We start from the raw sequence: 21134 nt of genomic DNA on the forward strand, positions 1-21134 counted from the left end.
AAAGATTGTTAAAAGCAATTTTATCCCAGCCCAATTGTAAGACTAAACCCGATTTTAAAAATGTTTAATTTGAGAAGGTATTAACCAACCAAAAGAATTAATGGGGGCGGGGGTCAATGGGGGGGAAAAAAAAGGACACATATGTACTACTATTTGTTATACCTTAAACAATAAATTTTTTAAAAAAGAATTAATGGAATAGCATTCCTACTATCTTACTGTTTTTGTGTTTCAGAAACAACATTAAATAATGAGTAATCAGATAATGAGTAAAATGCCTGATATTATGCCTTCTTAAGCCATGTTTTGTCCTAAGATAAATGGAGATTAATTTTAGCATAGTTAAGAATAAAATTAATTCTAATTTTAAAAAGCAAAATAACTAGTTAAAGAAAAGATATATAAATTAATTATATTTCTTCGAGATATTGATATTAGGAAATTATGTGCTCATTTGCTTGGTACCCACCTAAGCTTTTCCCTGGTTGCCTTATAGAATTTATAAACTGAAAGGATTGTTATCTATAGATGATTGACTATCCATCATGTGTAAGACAGTGCTTAGATGGCATTCATTTCTACATTAAAGTTATGTTTCTGGACAGGCTTAAAAATCAAGTTATAAAACAGTTTGTACACTGTGATCTCTTTTGTAAAGTGAAAATAGGTTCCAAAAAAAGAAAATAGGTGCATATTAGACAGCAAAATCCTAACTTTAATTTTGAGAAGGGTAAGATGACAGGTGATTTTTATTTTATTTATTAAATGCTTATTTTTTATTTTTTAATTCTTAAATCCCAGCATAAGCCCAAAAAAGCAAAAAGAAAAAAATTACTACAGAGCCTGAAATAGATAATGTAAATTTTTGAAGCAGAAAATGGAGGAAGAGCCGGAAGATTACTGAAAGATGAAGCTGCAAAATGAGTATCCCTGTCTCAGTTCTGGCTCCGAAGGAGGAACATTAGGAGAACTGCAGCGATTAGTACACAGAGGGTGCAGACTGTGGGTACCACGATCTCCGTCACCATCTGCATATGACTTAGCAAAGGCTCTGAAATGGAACACCACCACAAAAGGGAATGTGATCATTTTAGCAAGTATAGTTTCATCCTGAAAGCTTTAGCTATACTGGAAAAACTTGGAAAATGGCATTACACTTTCTAATTATTATCACTTGCTATTAAAGAATTAAACGTTATAAAAGATTATGTGAGGTATTTGGAAAATATTTCAGAAAACAGGATAAAGAATGCCTAAATTTGATTCTTCCATAGGTATTGTAATAAAGTCTTAAGTGTATATTAATCCTTGTGCGGACCATAATTAATCTCAGAATATTAGCAGCTATATCCCATGGTTTTATAATTTTCATTGGGGGAATTTGTGAAAGAAAAATCCTTAGGAAACATTTCCAGCCTTTCAAAGATGTTACTGTATATCTTAACCTTTTGCACTCGGATGTCGAGTGTGACTCAACACGGTTAGCATAGAGATTAAAATTACTCTTTGAATGTATCAATAATTTGAAATATAAAAAAATCCAAATAAATAAGTTTGTATGAAAAGAAACTCCAGTTTTTTATTCTACTGCCGCGCTTTGTAAAATCTGGGGTATTTAAAAAATTAAATCCCGAGTAGAATAAAGGAATCAAGAAAAAAGCTAGCCAGTGCAAAGGGTTAAAAGGTATAGGAGTTTCTTTATTGCGACATAGTTAACATAGTTACTCCTGAAGAGTTAAATGTTAAGCATATTTCATGTATGTGAATATAGTAGTGGACACTGATACAATACCTGCCTGTAGGTTTTATGCAGTCACCCTGGTTACCAAGGTGAATAAGGCACAGGCCCTGCTGTTAAAGAGCTTATAAGCTCAACAAATTCTCCATCATGTCTGTACTATGATAAAAGTTTATTTTAGTTTAATGGAAATCATCCTTAATATTGCCTGGTTATTTAGATGTGGGAAGGGGGATGGCAAAAATAGCTGAATTGGTAGGGTTTGGTCTAGCACTTTCCACCTCTGATACCACATTAAAGATGTGTTCATTAAAACACATCTTTAGCCTGGCTAGTGTGGATCAGTGGTTGAGCATCGACCTATGAACCAGGAGGTCACGGTTCAATTCCCGGTGAGGGCACATGCCCGAGTTGGCTCAATCCCCAGGGTGGGGTGTGCAGGAGACAGCCGATCAATGATTTTCTCTCATCATTAATGTTTATATCTCTTCTTCCTTCCTCTCTAAAATCAATAAAAATAAATAAATATCTATTTTTAGAAACCAGAAAGTGTATTTCTCTGCTCTTGTAAAGAAATGACAAAATTCAAAGAAACAAATGATATGTGTTGGCATTTCTTATTATTCTACCTCTCTGAGCTTTTAAAATCCCATTGCATAAGAAAAGATGCCTTCTGCCCAGCCAGTGTGGTTCAGTGGTTGAGCGTCAACCCATGAACCAAGAGGTCACAGTTCAGTTCCCTGTGAGGGCACATTCCTGGGTTGCAGGCTCGTTTCCCAGTAGGAGGCATGCAGGAGGCAGCTGATCAATGATTCTTTCTCATTGATGTTTCTATCTCCCTCTCCCTTCCTCTCTCTGAAGTCAATAAAAACATAAAGACAAAAAAGGAAAAAAGCCTTTTATGAGGTCAGGGACCTTGTTTTGTTCATTGCTGTATCCCCAGAGGTTAAAACACCCCCTTCCTAAAAGTGAGTACTTAACAATTACTTTCTGAATGAGTGAATAAAATATATAGTGTTCTTTGACTTTTCTTTATTTCATTTGATATAATGGTTGAATTTTCCCCTTTCCACAAAGCCTACTATAACAAAACTTATAGATTTATAAGTTTACAATATGATTCAGGGAGAATAAGAATAAAGTGGTTAGATTTCTCTTTCTGGTAAGTTTTTAAAATATTTTAAATGCTTATAAAATAGACATTTGTAATTGTCTCAAAATAGATTATTTTTTAATTATGTGGTTTGGAAGATTGACATAGGGTAGGTCCACATTTTGAGATTTTGGCAATGTCATTATCTATATAATTATGCAGTTTAATTCTCAAAGGGAAGAGTGAAAATATACTCACCTGCAGCAAGCATCTGATTGTTGATAGAACAAGTTTCCAAGGCTTTGAAGTACCAACTTTCCACCTAATAAAAAGCCGCTTGGTAATTAATGTTGTTTTTAATCTGCTTGTAGATTAAATTAGTTAACATTAATTAAATAACTGTGTGTGTCATTGTGAGGGGTCAAAACACAGTCGTTATTCTTAAGGAGCTTATAATCTAGTGCTTTCCTAGTAATGCAAAACTAGAGAATGCCTGATAGCTATCAGTCACTGCTTCCACGTCTCACTGGGGTCACCCTAAAAGAATGTTAGTAACTAAGTGAAGTTTGTAAAAATTACTTTTATTAAGACACTCTAAATTACATTTTCTATTCCTTGTCATTAGGTACAGCAACATAAAGAGCTGATAGAAAAAATTATATGTTATTGAAAATGTTTGGTATGTTTTAAAGGATTATTACATTTAATTATTTTTAATCTCATTTTGGAACCAGTGCATCTGTATGACTCTGCCATTTGGTAGGGAAAGAAATGAACATTTGACTTGATTTTTTATGTCTCTTAAAGAATTCGCAATATTTATTTACATTAGGATATAACATTTAGAACAGGGGTCCTCAAACTTTTTAAACGGGGCCAGTTCACTGTCCCTCAGACCGTTGGAGGGCTGGACTATAGTTAAAAAAAACACCTGTGAACAAATTCCTATGCACACTGCTAAGTCGGCTGCTAAGCAGGACAGGCAGTGGCAGCAAAAACACCCAGCGGGCCGGATAAATGTCCTCGGCGGGCCGCATGTGGCCCGCGGGCCGTAGTTTGAGGACCCCTGATTTAGAAGAACATTTAACTTAAAGTCTTTATTGACTAATACAACCTAAAGCAAACAGGACTCCTACATTATCATAGTCTGCCCTTAATGTTCTGCATGTTAGGATTGATTTTAATGTGTGCTTACCCTGTTCTAAGCAAATGAGCAAAGAGGCTGTGTGAGGTAGGGTCAGAGACGAAAGGCCATGCTCCCACACACCCCTGTCCTCTTTCATGGAGGAAAGGGGAAAGAGGTGCTTGCCAAACTGTGCCCAGCTGCCCAGGTCTTCTAAAACCCAGAATGAGTAACGTGGGTTAGTCCTACCTCTCTCCGATTGGGAAAGCCATTGGCAGTGACAATCTTCTTGTAATATTGAACTGAAGCTTTTGGATACCGAGGCTTATTTCTGTTGTTAAAGTCGACATAGTAGAATCCATATCTATTTGAATATCCTTTCTCCCATTCAAACTGATCCAACAGAGACCAGGAAGTATACCCTTTTATGTTAGCACCATCTTTTATAGCTGCAAAGACATTTTATTCCATATTTAATGTATTACATTTACTTGGAAAAATAATATGAAGATAATCTTAGATCTTTTCATTTATGAGATTTAGAAACAAGTTTTAGTCAACCATGTGTATTATCAAATTTTGTTCAAGCTAAATAGAAAAATATGTGAAGACAGTCTTGGTTTGTATCTCACCTTTTAACATTTCATTTATATATCCTTTAAGGTATTTAATCCTCCACTTGTCACATAATTGAGTACAGTGTAATTTTTGCGATGCTCCATTTTCCATCACATATATGGGAGGATCACCATATAGAGTCTGAAAGTGAGTCATAGTAACAAATATCTTTAAAAATCCAACTTACAGGTGGGTTTCTGAGTCTGAGGTACCTATTGACACACATGTTCAAGCCTGCCATATTTTACTTGAGAGTGTTTAGTGTTTAGTAAATGCCAGTTCGCACGTTTAGAGAAATGCAGGCAGGGGGCAAGTTCATATGAAAGAATATGTTTCTCAAATCATCATCATTGTAGAAAGAATATATTCACAACTTGTTCTTTCCACATATTCCATTTCAGGTGACAAGGGCAGCAAAATAACTAAATGTGGGATAAGACTTTTAGCTACAGTTATATACATTGAAATGCTTATTTATAGTAGGCATTAGTCTGTAAGGTCTATATTAGCCTCTGAGGTATGAGTAACTGCATTTGTTTTGTGTTGTTAATTTTAAATGTAAGCACCTGTGCTTAAACTCTAAGACCATGGATTCTGGTAAAAAATGCCTTTACCAGTAAATAGCTTAATGTTATAATCACCTGAGCAAACTTGAGGAGCCTCCTAAATCCCCACGGCACAGAATGTAGCCACTGAGACCCCAGATCAGACCAGTTTGGGTCAACCAGTTCTACTAAGTCACGATCGTTCTGGTAGCTGGGCCCCAGGCGGGAGGGGTAGTTCCTTTCTGTGATGTACCGGGTCGTAAAATGACCTAATCCTAAGAAATCAGATGTGCCTTTAATGTAGCCCTTTTCCTGGAGTGAGAACACAGGTAACCTCGACACATCCAGGCCTTGCTCTGCACTCTTCCTTCCTGTTGAGGGAGAAAGAAATTAACAATGATTCTCACAGTCGTTTTTATGTACCATGATGATACTGGCATGTTGACATAAAACCTTTTATCCAGATCCTGGGCTTTGGGATTCATTTGTATGGAAAATGTAACCTTAGCTTTTCAAACTGGAATTTTTGACATTTGAATACGATCCAAAAATTTAAAAGTTTGTATTGCTTAAAAGTAATACTTTCATAGATTATTCAGTAAGTGGTATGTTGACAAGTGTGTAGCCATCTGGAAAATGGTAGTGTTGGATTCCTATATTATGCCTTACATCGAAAATTGGTAATTTTAATCGCCCCTGGGAAAGGAACAGGAAAGCCAGTGGGAGGTGGGGGCATATGGTTATGTTCATGCATTGCTGTAGGGTAAGCTGGTACATCTCTGTGTTAGAAATTTTTTTAATTGATTTTTTTTGAGAGAAAGAAATACATTGGTTTGTTGTTCCACTTATTTATGCATTTTGGTCTCTTCTTATATGTGTCCTGACTGGGTATGGAACCCACAACCTTGGCATATCGGGACATCGTTCTAATCAACTGAGCTACCTGGCCAGGGCTGGAAATTTTGTCATAGCTTTCATAATTATAAAGGTATATGTCCTTTCACTGATCAATTACAAATCTGTTTATCCTACATTTTATTCACACTTGTAAAAAGATGTATGTACATGGATCTTCATTGTGATTGAGTAGCAAAAGGTTAGAAACAATCTAAATGTCTATCAGCAGAGAATGGTTAAATAAACGATGGGGTATCTGTCAGTACAGCTGCAGCTGTTAGAATGAATGAGGCAGTACTTTGTATACCAATATGGAAAGAATGCCCAGATACATGTTTAAATGAAACAAAGATGCAGAGCATTGCCTATGACAGCAAGTACCACTAGCAGCAGTGCTTTTGCTCACACATGTACAATCCATGCCTGGAAGTGTGCTTCCTTCTGGGGAGGATGGGAGTGGTGGGGAGGGGGAGGGACAGAAGCTTGACTTTTCACTTTGTACTCTTTTGTACTTAGAAAAATTTGAAACACCCTGGTCGGGTAGCTCAGTTGGTTAGAACATTGTCCCGATATGCCAAGGTTGTGGGTTCTATCTCTGGTCAGGACACATACATTGATTTTGTTTCTTCTTAAGAGAGAGTGGAAGGGAGGGAGAGGGGGAGAGAGAGAAAGAAACATTGATGCGAGAGAGACACATGGATTGGTTGCCTCCCCCGTGGGCCCTGACTGGGGCTGGGATTGAACCTGTAACCCAAGTACATGCCCTGGACTGACTGGGAATTGAATCTGCAACCCTTTGGTGCACAGGCCGATGCGCTACTGAGCAACACTGACCAGGTTGTGACTGCATCTTTAATTTAGTCACACTGAAGGACTGAATTTTTAATTTTAGTAGACAAATGGCTATAGGCTGTCATTGGACAGCATAGATATACATTATATATGTGTGTGTGTGTATAATGTGTATCTGTATATATCATTATATATCTGTGTGTAAATATATATACATTATTCATAACATTTCTGTCATCACCAAAAGTTCTATTGGTCAGCACTGGTATAGAATTACTTTTGTTCATATGTTTATTATGAATAAAAAGGTGCTTGAGAAGCCTGGAAGTAATTTGTGACTAAGATTTCAAGCAGATGCTTTCACTACTAAAGAAAATATTAACTGCTCAGAGGACCCTTCCTTCCACATTGTATAAAGGAAAACTTCAGCCCAGTTCTACTTATCACAACGGTGGAGTTGGTAGGGTCTGGGATGATTGGCCTTAAGCCCAAGAAAACTGCTCTATGACAAATAATCAGTTTGGCTCTCGGTGCAATCCTGTGTGGCTCCTGCGATGCCCTCGGGGTCACGGGAGAGTGAGTGCGCCTGTGAATGGTGGATGTGCTGCAGGAACATGGGCACTGTGGTCATGAGTGCTTTTTCCTTGTGCATCTTGACGAAATCATTCCCAAGCTTTTGCGTGTATGTGTACAGGCGTGTCACAGAACTGCTATTGCCAAGAGGTTTTTAGAGACTATTTTGTCTGATCCTTCATTTCATATGATAAAACTGACTCCCAGAGAAGCAAAGCACCTTGACCAGTCACTCACTGGTTAGTGGCAGAGTTGGAATCAGATGAGTCTGATGAGGGGTGCTTTAGAAAGGGGAAGTTTTGACATGCTGGCAGTTCTCAAGCATCCAGGATAGCCTTGTTACGAGAGATTGTAACCTATTTCAATGCCATCCTTGTCTCTTTTTTGTAGTGGAGTGTGGGCTGATACCTCTAAATCACACAGAGATAATACATTTACATTCCTATGGCCAGACGCTGCGGGTGCCTGCCCTGTAGTCCCAGGCCTGTCTTCCTTGCCCTCTTCCCAGGCGCCATGTCCTTTATGGTCCCTCCCCAGCCTCTGAGGTCCTACCTCTGGTGGCCTAGGGCACCCCAAGGCATGTGGTCCTGTCCTTTAAGGCACGGAGTGAGGGCAGCTTTGGGTGGAAGCTGTTTCCTGGGAAGATTCTTGTTCTTAAAACAGATATGACAGAGCTATTTCCTTTTTTCTGCCCCTGCGTGTTGACGTGTAGAGATGTGATGCCTGGAGCTGCTGGTCTGTGGCACAGGGAGTAGTAGGTGGCGCCGAGGGGAAAGGTGGAATGAGCTGCGTCCTCAAAGACATCCCTGAGGGCTGGCTTAACCTGGCCCTGGATCATCCTTCTCTAGACTCAGGTGATGACAAATTCCCTACTTTCCAAGTGACTTTAGTTGGAGTTTTCTGTTCTGTGGCACTTAAAAGCATCCAAACTGATAAGACCATGTGCGCTGTACCTATCTTTATTCTCCTCTCTGACACTGGAAACCAGAGCTTGGAAAGTATTTCTCAAGTGACAGAAAGAACTGGCAATAGAACTGACACCGCCCATGACTGTGTCTCTGATTTCTCTCTTCTACTCCACTGCAGTGAAAACGGAGTGGAATGGGGAGGAAAAGGCAGGACAGCAGAACACAAAAGAGAGCAGCCCGGAGAACTGCTACATTTTCCTCCTGGGTTTTGAACTTCCTGGGATTTGTTTGGGTGTCCCCTCCCATACACACACACACACACACACACACACACACACACACACACTGCCCTAATTCTAATAACCACTTCTCAGTTCTTGAGGGCCTCACCCAAGCCCAGGGTGCTCTACCCCCCTGCCTTTTGCTCATTTCACCTGAGTTCAGTACCATCGCTGAGGCATCTGCAGTTTTAAAATGGGTCTTGGCTCACCGATACGCTCCTTCATGACTTGGGGGTAGTCACCAGCATAAATGGGGTTGGCAAACCAGCCCAGGCAGAACTGTAGATATCTCTCGGCAGCTTCTATGTCCTTGGGATTATTAGTGTCCACTGGTTCCGCCCAGTCGCAGTTTAATGAAATCCCCACCAGCCCTTAAAGGAAAAGAAAGAAGGGGTGGCAGTCGGGAATGACCAGCACTCCTCCGGGCACTGGGTTCTCAGCACGTGAGGCGGTGCAGCTCACCTTGCTGCCGGCTGCGCCATGTGCTGTTGTAAGAATGCCAGGCTTGGGCGTGGGCCTGAAAGAGGAAGGACTTCATCAGAGGGGCCTGACCCATCCATTTCTCTCCTCCCTTTCCTTCCTACCTCTAGAGATCCAGGTGGAGTCCCGTCATTTTCATGAGTCTAGCCTTGATTATCCCAATCCATAGTCTCCCATCCTCTGACCTCCAGAGGCACTTACTCTCTTTTTTACGATACAGGAAACTTGGTCTAAATCTGGCATAAACACATAAACCACCACTATGTGTCTTTATTTCTAAGTTTTTTGCTAAAGCTTCTCATGTTCCTGGTTGTCCACTGGAGTAATAGGCAGTATTTTTCCCCTACCGAGCTCAGGAAGCTAGGAAAATACCAAGCACCGGGAACAATCTTGAGAAATGGGATTCAAAATGTGCCAGCCTACCGTCTTTCTATATTCTCTCCCAGTGACCCACTGATGTCTCCAGAGCTCTGCCCTTTAAATATTCACAGTTGCTCTTTATTGCTGCTTCTAAACCATCTCTCCTTCCTCCTTCAAAAACCCTAGGTCTTGCCAGGCCGGCGTGGGTCAGTGATTGAGCGTCGACCTATGAACCAGGAGGTCATGGTTCCATTCCCGGTGGGGGTATATGCCCGGGTTGTGGGCTGGACCCCCAGTATGGGGCATGCAGGAGGCAGCTGATTGATGATTCTCTCGCATCATTGATTTTTCTATATCTCTCTCCCTCTCCCTTCCTCTCTGAAATCAATAAAAATATATTTAAGAAAAAAACAAAACCCTAGGCCTTTTGAAATCCATGCTCTCAGAGGAGTACTCTTAACTTACTACTGTCCTTCACCAACTGTCCTCCAGTTACTTCTGCTCACTCATTGAAGTTTTTAGCCTCTAGTTCACTGTCATCCCCCCACTCCTGTCATCACTCCACACAAGACAGTTTAGACCTACAGGGGACAAATTTTCCCATGCACGCACTCCATCCCTTGGCTGGATTGTAAGCCCTAGCGAGCAGCCAGTATACACCATCCCGGCCTCAGTGTCCCGCAGAGCACTGGATGACAGGACATCCGGCCAGTCCCCATGGAAGGAAAGTGGACGGTGAGAAAGTGCTGTGGGAGATGCTGGCTCTGAGGTGGGGCCACAGAGGACTGAGCTCAGGCTCGGACCCCTGGGCATGCAGAGCTGACACCGGGGCTCGTCCCTCCACCCTGAACCCAGACTTCCCTCCCAGAAAGACCCGCCTCACCTTAATGATGTGGTGTGCCGCCTTGTACAAGCCTGTGCCGTGGAGCTTCAGGCCTGGTGCGTGGTGGCCCGTCTCATAGCCCTTTTCTGCCATTGTCTACAGGGATGGCAAGTGGGGACTGGTGGGGCCTGTGAGAAGTGGCAGGGAACGCTCTGGCCTGGGAAGTGGGTTTCCTCCCCGGGAGAGGGGCCCTGCTTACCCGCGGATCACTGAACGTGACCCAGTACTTCACCCGGTCCCCGAAGGCCTCGAAGCACAGGTTGGCGTAATCACTGAAGTAGTTGGTCATGCTCGCGTTCTGCCACCCGCCGTACTTGACCTGGAGCAGCTGCGAACAGAGGGGTGCTGAGAGGAGCCGGTGCCCCAAGGGTCTGTCTTCAGAAAAGACTTGGAGCCGATTGGCCAAGTGTGTGGGAGAAGCGGCGATTACAGCTACAGGGGATGTTCGGAGGAGAGGGCAGCACCGATGCAGGGGGTTGAGCATTTAAGACTCGAAGATGATGGCAGTGATGGACCATGGAACGTGAATGTGGAGACGAACTGTGTTAAGTACCTTGGGAGCAGGGAAGGTTTGAGATTCATGCTTCAAAGGAACTTGATAGAGTGAATATTTAAGACAATTTGCCAAGGGAAAGAAGTCTGGTCATGGGGAAATAATCTTAAATATAAATTCTGAAGAAATAAGGAACTGGGCATGAAAGCTCTGTTTGGGATCCTGAGGGCCGTGCCGCTGTCAGAACCTCAGAGGAGCCTGTCCTGCGAGAGGGCTCGGCTTCCTTCAGCAGGGGGCTCTCTCCCCGCCAGAGGATCTGCGCCCGAGGGCAGGCTTTCCCAGGGTTCGGCATGCCATCAGTATTGCCCACCAGCTCTCCCTGGTGGGTTTGAGGGGGATGCTAATGGGTAGGTAAGTGAAGGCAAGCAACCAAGGACGGAGCTGGGGGATGGTTTCTAGTTCATCTGCTTAAAGGCTGCTCTCTGCCCCCAGCCCCAGCTTAGAGACTCCCCTTCCCATAGAACAAACGCAGTCGCCTCAGCTCGGCAGTTGAGGCCTTGCACGTTGCCCCTCCCATCTCTATCCTGCCCCCTCCAGCCTGCTCCCCAAACTCTAACGGAATCACTTGCCCAGCTGCTCCCTGCTCCTTGCCATGCCCCTCTAGCCAGAACACCCCTCCTCCCACTTCATGCCCCAGCTTTGCAAAGCACTGATCACACTCATTCTTCTCCCAGCACCTCCCTGGGGCCATGTCTCTGTCCTCTGACTTCCCACCACCCTGTGGCACAGGGTCACATGCATGGCTCCTCCCCTGGCTGGGCTGTCATCTCTGTGAGGCCCTGTTGAATGAACAGTGATGTCTAACAGTGATGTTCGTAAGCGTGTTCAGACTTCATGGAAACTGCGTGGGGAGGGGTTGGGGCTCATACGTGAGCACACATGGCGCTGGCTCAAACAAACTGGGAAAAAGGCTAAACAAACTTGTTCATTATAGCATGTCATCAGGTCTTACTCAAAAAGATGTTTTTTTCTTTATAGTTTGATTTGTTGTTTTCAGGACCAATGTTCTGGAAAACCTCAAAATCCGCAGTTAATCACTTACTACAAACATCAGTTAAACCAGCGACCTCCCAGCCACGGGTGAGTCAGAGAGATTTCTTCACTCCTTCCCATCTTTTTGTCTGGACCCCAGGCTTTGCCCCCACCTTGGCGTCCCTAGGTCCCAGATCAGGTTCCCTGCTGCCGAGCTGAGCTCCCCGGGGCCTCTGAGCCTGCACAGCCCTCACCTGCGGGAGATCCCAGTGGTGCAAGGTCACGATGGGGGTGATGTTGCTCTTCAGAAGGGCATCGATGAAGTCGCTGTAGAATTTGATTCCCTTCTCGTTCACCTGGTCACCTGAAGGTGAGATAAAAGGGGGCTTGACAAGAAAGGACCGTGGCCTTGGCCTTCTGAAATGCAGCATTCGTAGGGCTGAAGGTGCCTCAGACCACCAGCACTTGAACCTCAAAAGGGGTGGTATAGACTCCTGGGAGCCCAGCTACCTGCAGCTGTGAAAGCTGCTGCCAGAAGAAACCGTGTCCGTGGTCTCCCTCCCCAAGACTCTCCCTCTCCATGGCCTAAAGGGGCCACGCTTGGGCTGGGAAGAAGCTGCCTCGCTTACCTCGGACACCAGTGGGTAGGAGCCTGGGCCAAGACAGGGAGAATCGGTAGTGGTTCACGTGCAGCTCCCTCAGCAGAATGATGTCCTCCTGTGCAGACAGGGCGGGGGGCAGGGCAGGGTTGCCTGGGGCCCTGGGGTGGGCAGGTAGGGGGCACACTGAGGGGACCCAGGCCAAGGCTTACTCGTGTCCAGACTCCTAGTGGGTGAGGAAGCAGCTGCTTCCTTATCTATACAATAGGTGTGATACATACCACCTGCCCCTGCTTCCTCCTGGGGAAAGAGTCAAATAAATGGCAGGATATAGGGCGCTTTGAGAGGGTCATAGGGTATTCCTAATGAACTTGGGTGATGAGTTCCCCCAAAAAAGTCAATCCAGAGAAGAGGAGAGGGTGCTGAGCAGAGGGATTGAGGATGAGCTGGTCCCACTCCCTCCACAGGGGCTGATTCACGTGCAGGGATCAGGGATTCAGGCCCCTGTGGCCTATGGGCCCTGGGCCATAACACCTGCCCTTCGGCTGCCTCTCACTTGGGTACCACACCAAGGCCCTGACTCAGGTGGGGCCCTGCTTTCCTTTCCTCCTACGTCTGCCTTCCTACATCCTGCGCACACACCCAGTCCCCAGTCCCCACTCGCCCCATCCCCTTTGGTGGGGAGTGTATAGCAGAGCACTGGGTTGATATTGTCACATGGGCTCCCTCAGCGTGTCCCTTCCCACCTCTCAGCTAGCTGCGTGCTCCAGCACCCACACACACGCACACCCTTCACTCACCTGGACCCTGTAGTAGCCATTACAGGCCACATCTGCTGTCTCCTCCCCAAGCACTTTCCCCTTCCTGCTGTGCGTGAAGGCATCCCAGATGCTGGGCCCCTTCCCATCCTGGTCCCAGGCGCCCTCCATCTGGAAGGCGGAGCTGCCCACACCCCAGGAGAATCCTGCAAGTAGAGACCCCAGGCTGGGCTCAGGGGGCTCCCACTCCCTGTCCAGCTTGGGACTAGGGGTTGTGCTCCCAGCTGCGGGGCAGCCCCTCCCCATCTCTAGGAGAGGGGGTGGGTGGGTAGGTGAGGGAGACAGAATGCATTAAAAACTTTCTTGCACAATGTTAGCTCTCATAGCATGCTATCTGTATAGTAACTCTAAACAAATCTGTTAGGAACATCTTTTACTTGAGAACACTACATAGAGTTATTTTCCACATTCTAACTGTCAGGAAGCTAAAACACCAAACCCTTTGGCAAGCCAGCCAAGGTGGACAAGCCAACAGACAGACGGACAGACCAACAGAGGAATGGACATACCAGGTGGGAAGGTTCCGTAGTAGAAGGAGGCCTCTTCTGGGGATCCCTTCCTGGTGGCCCCCAGCCCAGACACCAGAAGCAGCACCCACCAAAGGGTGACAAATGGCACTGGCTTCATGGCACCTGGCCTTCCCCCATTCCTGGAAAAGCACACCTGGCAGGTGTAGGCCCACACAGCCAGGGATGGGGGGCCAGACCCCAGCTTGGGGCAAAGGCCAGGAGGGGAGGAGAATGTGAGGTAGGGCGCTTTATCCAGAGCAGCGTTGGTTCAGCTGGGGCCCAGCAGCAGAGGCTGAGGCTGGGCACCAGATGTAATTCCTGCAGATGTGAAGCACTAAGGAGGAGATGGATGCTGGGCTTGGGGAGCTCTGGGTCTGATGGGGAAGGCCCCCAATCAGCCCCACCCCCTGCGTGATAGGGGACCCAGCCCACAGCCTGAGAGAAACTGGGTCTAACGGGAAACCACCTCTCCTTAGAGAAATGTGTGATGGTGCAGGCAGCACTCCCACCTACACACTGTGCACGCAGAGGGATAGACACCCCCCATTCTCAAGCCGGGGACCGTGAGCAGGGTCACCACCCTGGGGGCTCCAGTTCTGAGGGTCAGGCAATTCCCTCCCACTGGGATCCCCTCTCTGATGCCTGGCCAGCTTACCTAGGATTGTTCCTGGTCCCAGATACCCCCAGAGCAGCACCTGGTGGCCACAGGGCTCTCAGACTGGCCCCCTCACAGCACAGCCCATAGCCCTGCCGAAGGCTCTGGTTGGGGGCGTGATCAGTGGCCTATTCCTGTACAAAGAGCTTCATTAGCCCCATTCAGTGGGGAGGGCAGGAATGCTGAGCTGGCTAGTGGGGCCTGAGTCAGCAGCTGGGCAGCTTGGCCCTGGGTCCAGGGGAATCCAGGCCGCCCCCTCCCAGGGCAGAGGGGCAGTGACCCGGTCCCGCTGACCCTTTCTGAGCCTGATGTGCCACACGTTAGCCTGCTAAGCTTAAGGCAGAGGAGGTATCAGAGTGGGAATCTGTGTGTGGGGGCATATGTCTCTGTGTCTACCCTTCCCTGCTACCAGAGAGAGCTCACTATTGAAGGTAAAGTTGGATTTTCCACCTTGCCTTCCTCTCTTTGGACTCTGCATTTATTACTTCACTCACTCATTCACCAGGCCTGCCTGCTCCCTTCACCTCGCTCAGCCCACATTCTTCTTGCCTTTAGCTGAACCCTCACGGTGGCTCTCCCAACTGGGAGGGGTTTACCTCTATACAGTTGATTCATTTCTTTCTACTCATCCTTCAGCTCCTCTATGGGCAACAGCACCTCCTCCCCCAGGAAGCCTTCCCTGACCCACCCATCCCCAGGTCAGGTTAGGTGCTGTGGGTTTACCTCCAGCCCTGCACTTCCATGTCTGCTGTTTGTGTATCTGTGCCCCTGCCCCCTTGTAGGCTCCTGGGAGGTGAGGGCGTGCCTGCCTTGTTCACCCAGCATTCCCAGCGCCAGCACTTACTTGATGCTCAGTCATGTGAGTTCAATCTAAATAACACAATGATTATTCTAGAAACACTTATTGGGTGCTTCCTGCAGTCCAGGTCTCTTCACATGTTGATCCATTTCATCCTCCCAGCACCCCGTGCAACAGCAGCAGCCCCAGCCTTGATGGGGGGAGAGGGTGTGGATTTCCCGGCCCCCGGCAAGGGCAGGATAGTTGCCTGACACCAGTCTGGAGGTGACTCTGCTCTGAGGCTGGTACCTCTACTGGACCCATTCTGAACTCCTCCACCATTTCCCCCCTGAGCTCCAGGCCTTGCCTTCCTGGCAGTTTTCCAGAGATTTGCTGAGGGAGGCCTGGGGGCAGGTGTCTGGACACAGGCAGGGGCTACTCACAACCCCCACCCCCCTTCTCCCCACCCCCACCCCAGGGGCCCAGCTGGGGGCTGGAGCGGGCTCCCTTGGGCTTCCACTGCCAAAGGGGATGAAGGCTTTCTCCCCCTGGACTCTGAGGCGCCCCAGGCATATTCATGGGGCAGAGTAAGTCTGCTTCTTGGAGTGGATGCCAGGGCTGGTCTCTCAGCAAATATGCAATGAAGGGTGGGGGTTGCTGAGTAACCCCACCACCTCCATCCTTTCCCTCACACTTCCTGAGTCCCCACCAAGTGCTAAAAGAGGCCCCAGACCAGAGTGAAATGGGAGGCCTGTGCCCTCCAGGGGCTCTGGTCTGATGGGGAGGGGCGGGGTAGAGAGTAAGGGAGGTGGTTGTCAACATGGTTCAGAGTGATCAGGCCTCTAATGGGAGGATAGACAGGACACTGTGGGGGCTGGGGAGGTGGGGCTGGCTTCACAGGGGAGGGAACACTGGACATGCTACTTGAAGGACGGGGAGGCTTTTGCTAGAGGGCAGAGTAAGTGATAAAGGGAACAGCATGAGCAAAGACCCCGAGGCGTGTCTGGGAGACCTCTCCTCTGGCATCTGTCCTGGGAGGCAGGGCTGTGTCCTCGGTGAGCAGGCTGTGGGACAGGCTGTCCTGGCCGTGGGATTGCTCAAGTGCCCAGGGCCAGGGATGTGCTGTTTGCTCTGGAGCTGGTGCCTGCCTCTCCAGGCTCTCGGGCTCTGGGGACTCTGCTCTCTGGGCTGAGCAGGCAGGAAACATAAAACTTTAAGAGCTGATGTCACCTCTGAAAAATGCCCCCTTCTCGCAGAGCCAGAGCCGGGGGCCCAGTGTTTGTGTTGGAGGGTCTGCTGGTTGGCCTGGCATGGCCCGGGCTGCTTGGGGTCTGTCTGTGGACTCAGTCTCCACTGTCTGATCCTGTTCTTCCATGACTCTGAGCCTGGCTCTGGCTGGAAGAACGTGGGCCTCACAGTTGGGTGAGCCCCCTACAGACTCCCCCCCCCACGTATACACACTCTGGGGGTTGCTTGGGCCCTGAGGCCTGAGCAAGCAGGGCAGGCCTCCTCTCTTGGGTGGGGGTTTGATGTCCCTGGGCCAGGCCTGGCTGAAGAGCAAGTGTGTTGCTGGAGGGGGCGCTCTTGAGCCCCTGTAACTTCTTCCTCTTCCCTCCCTGCCAGGGGCTGCAGAGCTGGGGGCCCTTCTGCCAACAGTCCCTGTGGGGCCCAGACCTGTGAGTTTTCTGAAGGGACCTGGTAAAAGCCAAAGGTCTGGTCTTGGGTCCTGGGGAGCACTCATGGGTCCCAGGCATGCAAGTGTGGACACAGGGGAGGTGCAGATCAGGGACTCACCGGGCCACCCGAGCCTGCTCTGTGCCTCAGGATCCCTCAGAGGGAATCTAGGGGCAGCTCAACTCAGTCCTGCCCAGCCCTGAGCTAAGGGGACAAAAGCCAGGAGACAAAGCTCAGTCCTGGCATGCTGTGTGACATCAGGCCCACCACTGCCCCTCTCTGGGCTTCCTTTGCCTCCTCTGCAAAAACGAAGGAGCCTGGCTATCAGCTGAAGTCTTCCTCAGCTCTGGGATTCTATTAAAGAGGGGACAGGCTATTTTCAAGTGTCTAGGTTTTGATTTTGTGGTAGCAGGGAAGCTGGTCAGAGCAGCTTCCTGGGGAACAAAGGTTCAGGGGCAGGAGTGGGTGTTTGGTTTATAAGGAGCAGCCTGGGCCCGAGCCAGACTTTGTCCTGCGCTTTCGTCTGAGGCCACAGCAGAGACAGGTCTGCGACAGGCCTTTGGGGGTGGGGGTGGGGTGGGGGTGGGAAAGAAAGTGGAAGGGATGGGGCAGCAGCTTGTGGAGCAGAAGAGGGCAGATGGAAGCCTCTGGAGTCAAATAGAACTTTGAATCCCAGCTCAGCATTTGCCAGCTGAGTGTTACATCCAAGTTACCGAACTTTTCTAAGTCATTTTTCACATATAAATGGGAATGACAATGGTACCTGTGTCCTAGGGTCACTTAAATATTAAATGACATGTAAATACTTAATGCAGTGCCAGCAGAGAGACAAGCCCCTTTAAATGACCCCCATCATCTACGCCACCCTACTGTCAGGGCTAAAATCCCACTCTGCCCTTTGTAAGGGCGCTCTGGCGAGGCACAGGCCTCCAAGGGGACCTGCTCCTTGACGCCTGACAAGAAGTTTCCATGATCTGAGTGCTCTGTCTGGGAGATGTCAGAATCCCGCCATGCGGTGGGCTGTGCAGGAGCCAGGCCTCTCTGTCCCTGCTGAAGCCAGAGCTCGGCACCCGAGAGCCCCAACTCTGCCCACGGCCCCCGTGCCCAGGGCTCAGCCGCTGGCTCTGTCTCTGGGAACAAAACTCAGGCCCTCTCTCCTTTGAGGTGTTGATGGTAACTTCCCAAGTCCCCTTCAGTTTTTCCTCATCACCAGTTATCCCCCTCTATGCTCTCCCCCACCTCCACCTACCCCCACAATCACCACTCTGAGTCCACTTCATTTCTTAGAGCCTCCAACCTTTTATTAAGAAAATGTTCAAACACAGAAAGTTGAAAGAATTGTACAGCCCACACTTCATGCCCACCACCGTTTTACCACACATGCTTCATTGCATGTCAATCCCTCTAGTCTTCCTTCCACCCAGCAATTCATCTGACTTTTTTTGATGCATTTCAAAGTAAGCTGCGATGTCCGTTCACCCCTAAACACTTCAGCAGGCATATCATTAACTACATTTGTTTATAATTCTTTTCTTTTTCAGGTAAAGTTTGCTGAGTAAAATGCACAAATCTTAAGTGCACTCTTCGGTGAGCTTTGACAAATGCAGTCATTTGTGTAACCAAACCACTACGGAACATGCATTTATTTGTTCCTTTCTAACTCTGAGTCACACTGCATCTTTCTGAGGACTTTTGGGGGAAACTCCTGCAGGTCTCAAGGGCAGGCATCCCCGCTGTCTTATCTCCCTCTTAGCTCTGGCTGCTTGGAAGTTCCGAGATCCGTTGCAGCCTGCTTCCAGCACGCACTTGGGACTTGAGAAAAACATTTCTGTGTGTCATCTTACTCTCTCTTCTCTCCAATTCCCTTGTCTGTTATTTTTAAGTCCTCTGAACTATATACAACTCTGCAAGCTGGTTCTCAAATCCCCCCCTTTTTTTTTGGAACAAAACTGAAGGAGTGCTGCATAAATAATCATATTAGAATTTTCAGGATGTTTCAATGGTTTGTGGTGCCCAAATATGTGAAAATGGAAGCTGTCCCAGTAAATCTGGAATGAATTGACACCCTATGCACAGAGTACGGACCTGTGTGTATAGTATGCAGTGTACACACACACGAATTCTTTTCTCAGTCCAGACACTGGCATTGGCAATGACACCATCCATTCCAAACTGAAAAACCTCACTCAGCAGGCGCCTTGCTGGGGAGGGGATGGTTTGAGCAGAGGCCTTGGACGGCCTCAGGGTGGCGCCTGTGAACGGGAGATGATGATGGTGACCTGTCTGGAACCAGCCTGCCATGTTGGACAGCACAACCCCACCAGGCTCTTTGGTCTGAGTTCAGATGCTGTGATTTCCTGGGTCCTGACTTACATTCCCTTCCCTTGCCCTCCCCCCCCCCCCCCCCCCGCATCTCCACTCATGGGGAGTCCCTGGGGCAGCTGCTGAAGATCCCAGCCAAACCTTCAGATTCCAGTTCATGAAAGGTGGGCAGGATGAAGATATCGGGTGGGTAGAGGGCTCTCAGGACATGCTCTAGATCTGTCTTCCAGACCACCCATCACAGGCCTCATTTCACTTTGATATAGGAAGCTGTTGATTAGAGTCTGTCCCCTCACTAGATTCTAATCTTGTCTGTTGTTATTCACCATCAAATCCCTGTGGCTTTGCCCAGGCAATTCTATTTATTTAAGGAAGGAAGGGTTTTTACTAGCATTTCATCCCTGCACAACTGATGTGAGAACAAGCTCAAGGGATCATCCCTGTACAGGGAGTGGGGGTTCTGGGGTCCCAGTCTGACAACCCCCATAGGTACACACAGCACCTCACCTGGTAAGGGGCACCATCTTGGAAGAGGGGAACCTGGGTTCTTCTACAGAGAGGTGACTCCATCCTCAGGAATAAGTATCCATAGGCCCAATGATGATCTCAGAAGTTCTCTGGAACAACAGGTAGGGATTTAAAATTTTTATTTATTGATTGATTGATTTTGAGAGAGAGAGAGAGAGAGAGAGAGAGAGAGAAGGAGAGAGAGAAACATCAATTTGTTGTCCCACTTATTTATGCATTCATTGATTACTTCTTGTATATGTCCTGACTGGGGATCAAACCCACAACCTTGGCATATCTGGACAACGCTCTAACCAAGTGAGCTACCTGGCCAGGGCCAGGGATTTAAAATTTTAAAAACAGTGAAAGGTTTTATATAATTCTATTAAAATTCAACTGTAACTAAAAAAGTACAAATATAACTACATAAAATTAAAAATATAAAAATAAAATTACATTTTAAGTTTAAAAAACTACATAGAAAATATATGAATATATTCACATCACAGAGAAATGGCAACCCCTTTCCATGCTACCCAGAGAGATTGTCCACAGTGTGTCTTTCTGCTTTTCCTTCGTAATCTAAAGGAAAACTTGCACAATGACTCGAGCCCTTGAGGTCGTGAAAACGAAGGAGGAGGATGTCCTCACATTTCTTGCAAAAGGAACTCAGGTGGCACCAACCTTGACTTTCAAATAGAACAATTCACCCACAAGAGGAAAACTGAGGGCACTTGCATCATAGACCTGAGGAGAACGCGGGAGAAGCTTCGACCGGCGGCTCTGCCATTGCTGCCATGGAAAACCGCTGGTGTCAGTGTCCTGTCCTGCAGCAATGGCGGCGGCGGCCAGTGGCCAAGCTAACGCTCCCCTGGAGCCACTCCTATTGCTGGTGCCTCACCCCTGTAACGCGCACTAACCAGCTCCTGGCGGCCTTCCAGGAGACGCTACCACCAGCCTCTCATGGAGGCCTCTTAGGGTAACCTGCCTGCCTCGCTCTGGGTCACACACACGCTCCTCTGTGCTGTGCGGACGGGGCCATCCCCACGCAACAGGGGCCTCACTCACCGGGACTGCGCGGTGGACGCTGGCCCAGGAGGCTCCGCGCACGCGCGGCACCATCTCCCGTGAGCACCCGCGGTGGGCCCCGCCGGACCTCTGCTTCCACCGAGAAAGAGCACGCCGCTGCTGAAAAGGCTGTGGCTGAGGGCACGTTTCAGGGTGAATGGACCTCTCCGGCTCCCAAATTCACTGTTACTCGACCCGAGGCCGCCCACGGGTCTGGAGGCACAAAGGTCCGCGTGCCTGTTCAGCGGGGCCCTCCTAAGTCCCCTCTGCGCAGGCGCGGAATGGGGAGGCAGACCACTGAGTGGCCTTAGGCCGTTAAATGAAAAAAGGTTGACAGAAACGAAACAGTTTCTTAAAAAAAGGGGGGGAGGAGGGTGTAGTGGGGAAG

General features: G+C 47.8%; 2 protein-coding genes across 6 annotated transcripts in view; one reads left to right on the forward strand and one right to left on the reverse strand.

The window, feature by feature from the left end:
• ZWILCH (zwilch kinetochore protein) overlaps window positions 1-1506 on the forward strand; it is a 38500-nt gene extending 36994 nt beyond the window's left edge. For all 3 annotated transcript variants that reach the window (XM_079767594.1, XM_079767596.1, XM_079767597.1), the window contains exon 19: window positions 802-1506. The gene's annotated coding sequence lies outside the window, so the exon portion shown is untranslated. The remainder of the gene's footprint in view (window positions 1-801) is intronic.
• Window positions 936-13887, reverse strand: LCTL (lactase like; the record flags this gene model as incomplete). Of its 3 annotated transcripts, XM_079767598.1 has the most annotated exons (13): window positions 936-1051; window positions 3090-3153; window positions 4204-4403; window positions 4587-4713; window positions 5214-5488; window positions 8778-8939; window positions 9031-9085; window positions 10292-10387; window positions 10491-10619; window positions 12071-12180; window positions 12446-12533; window positions 13216-13379; window positions 13743-13887. In XM_079767598.1, 13 exons carry the CDS (start codon window positions 13858-13860, stop codon window positions 936-938), a joined length of 1704 nt encoding a protein of 567 aa, XP_079623724.1. The 3 variants fall into 3 exon arrangements, with proteins under 3 accessions (XP_079623724.1, XP_079623725.1, XP_079623726.1); XM_079767599.1 differs by lacking the exons at window positions 3090-3153; window positions 4204-4403; window positions 12071-12180; ... (1 more) ...; window positions 13216-13379; window positions 13743-13887 and having other exon boundaries at window positions 10491-10580; XM_079767600.1 differs by lacking the exons at window positions 3090-3153; window positions 4204-4403; window positions 10292-10387; ... (2 more) ...; window positions 13216-13379; window positions 13743-13887 and having other exon boundaries at window positions 10491-10580.
• Between the last annotated feature and the right edge of the window lie 7247 nt (window positions 13888-21134).

This window comes from Cnephaeus nilssonii, assembly GCF_951640355.1.
Source record: "Cnephaeus nilssonii genome assembly, chromosome: 4".
NCBI classification, from domain to species: Eukaryota; Metazoa; Chordata; class Mammalia; order Chiroptera; family Vespertilionidae; genus Cnephaeus; species Cnephaeus nilssonii.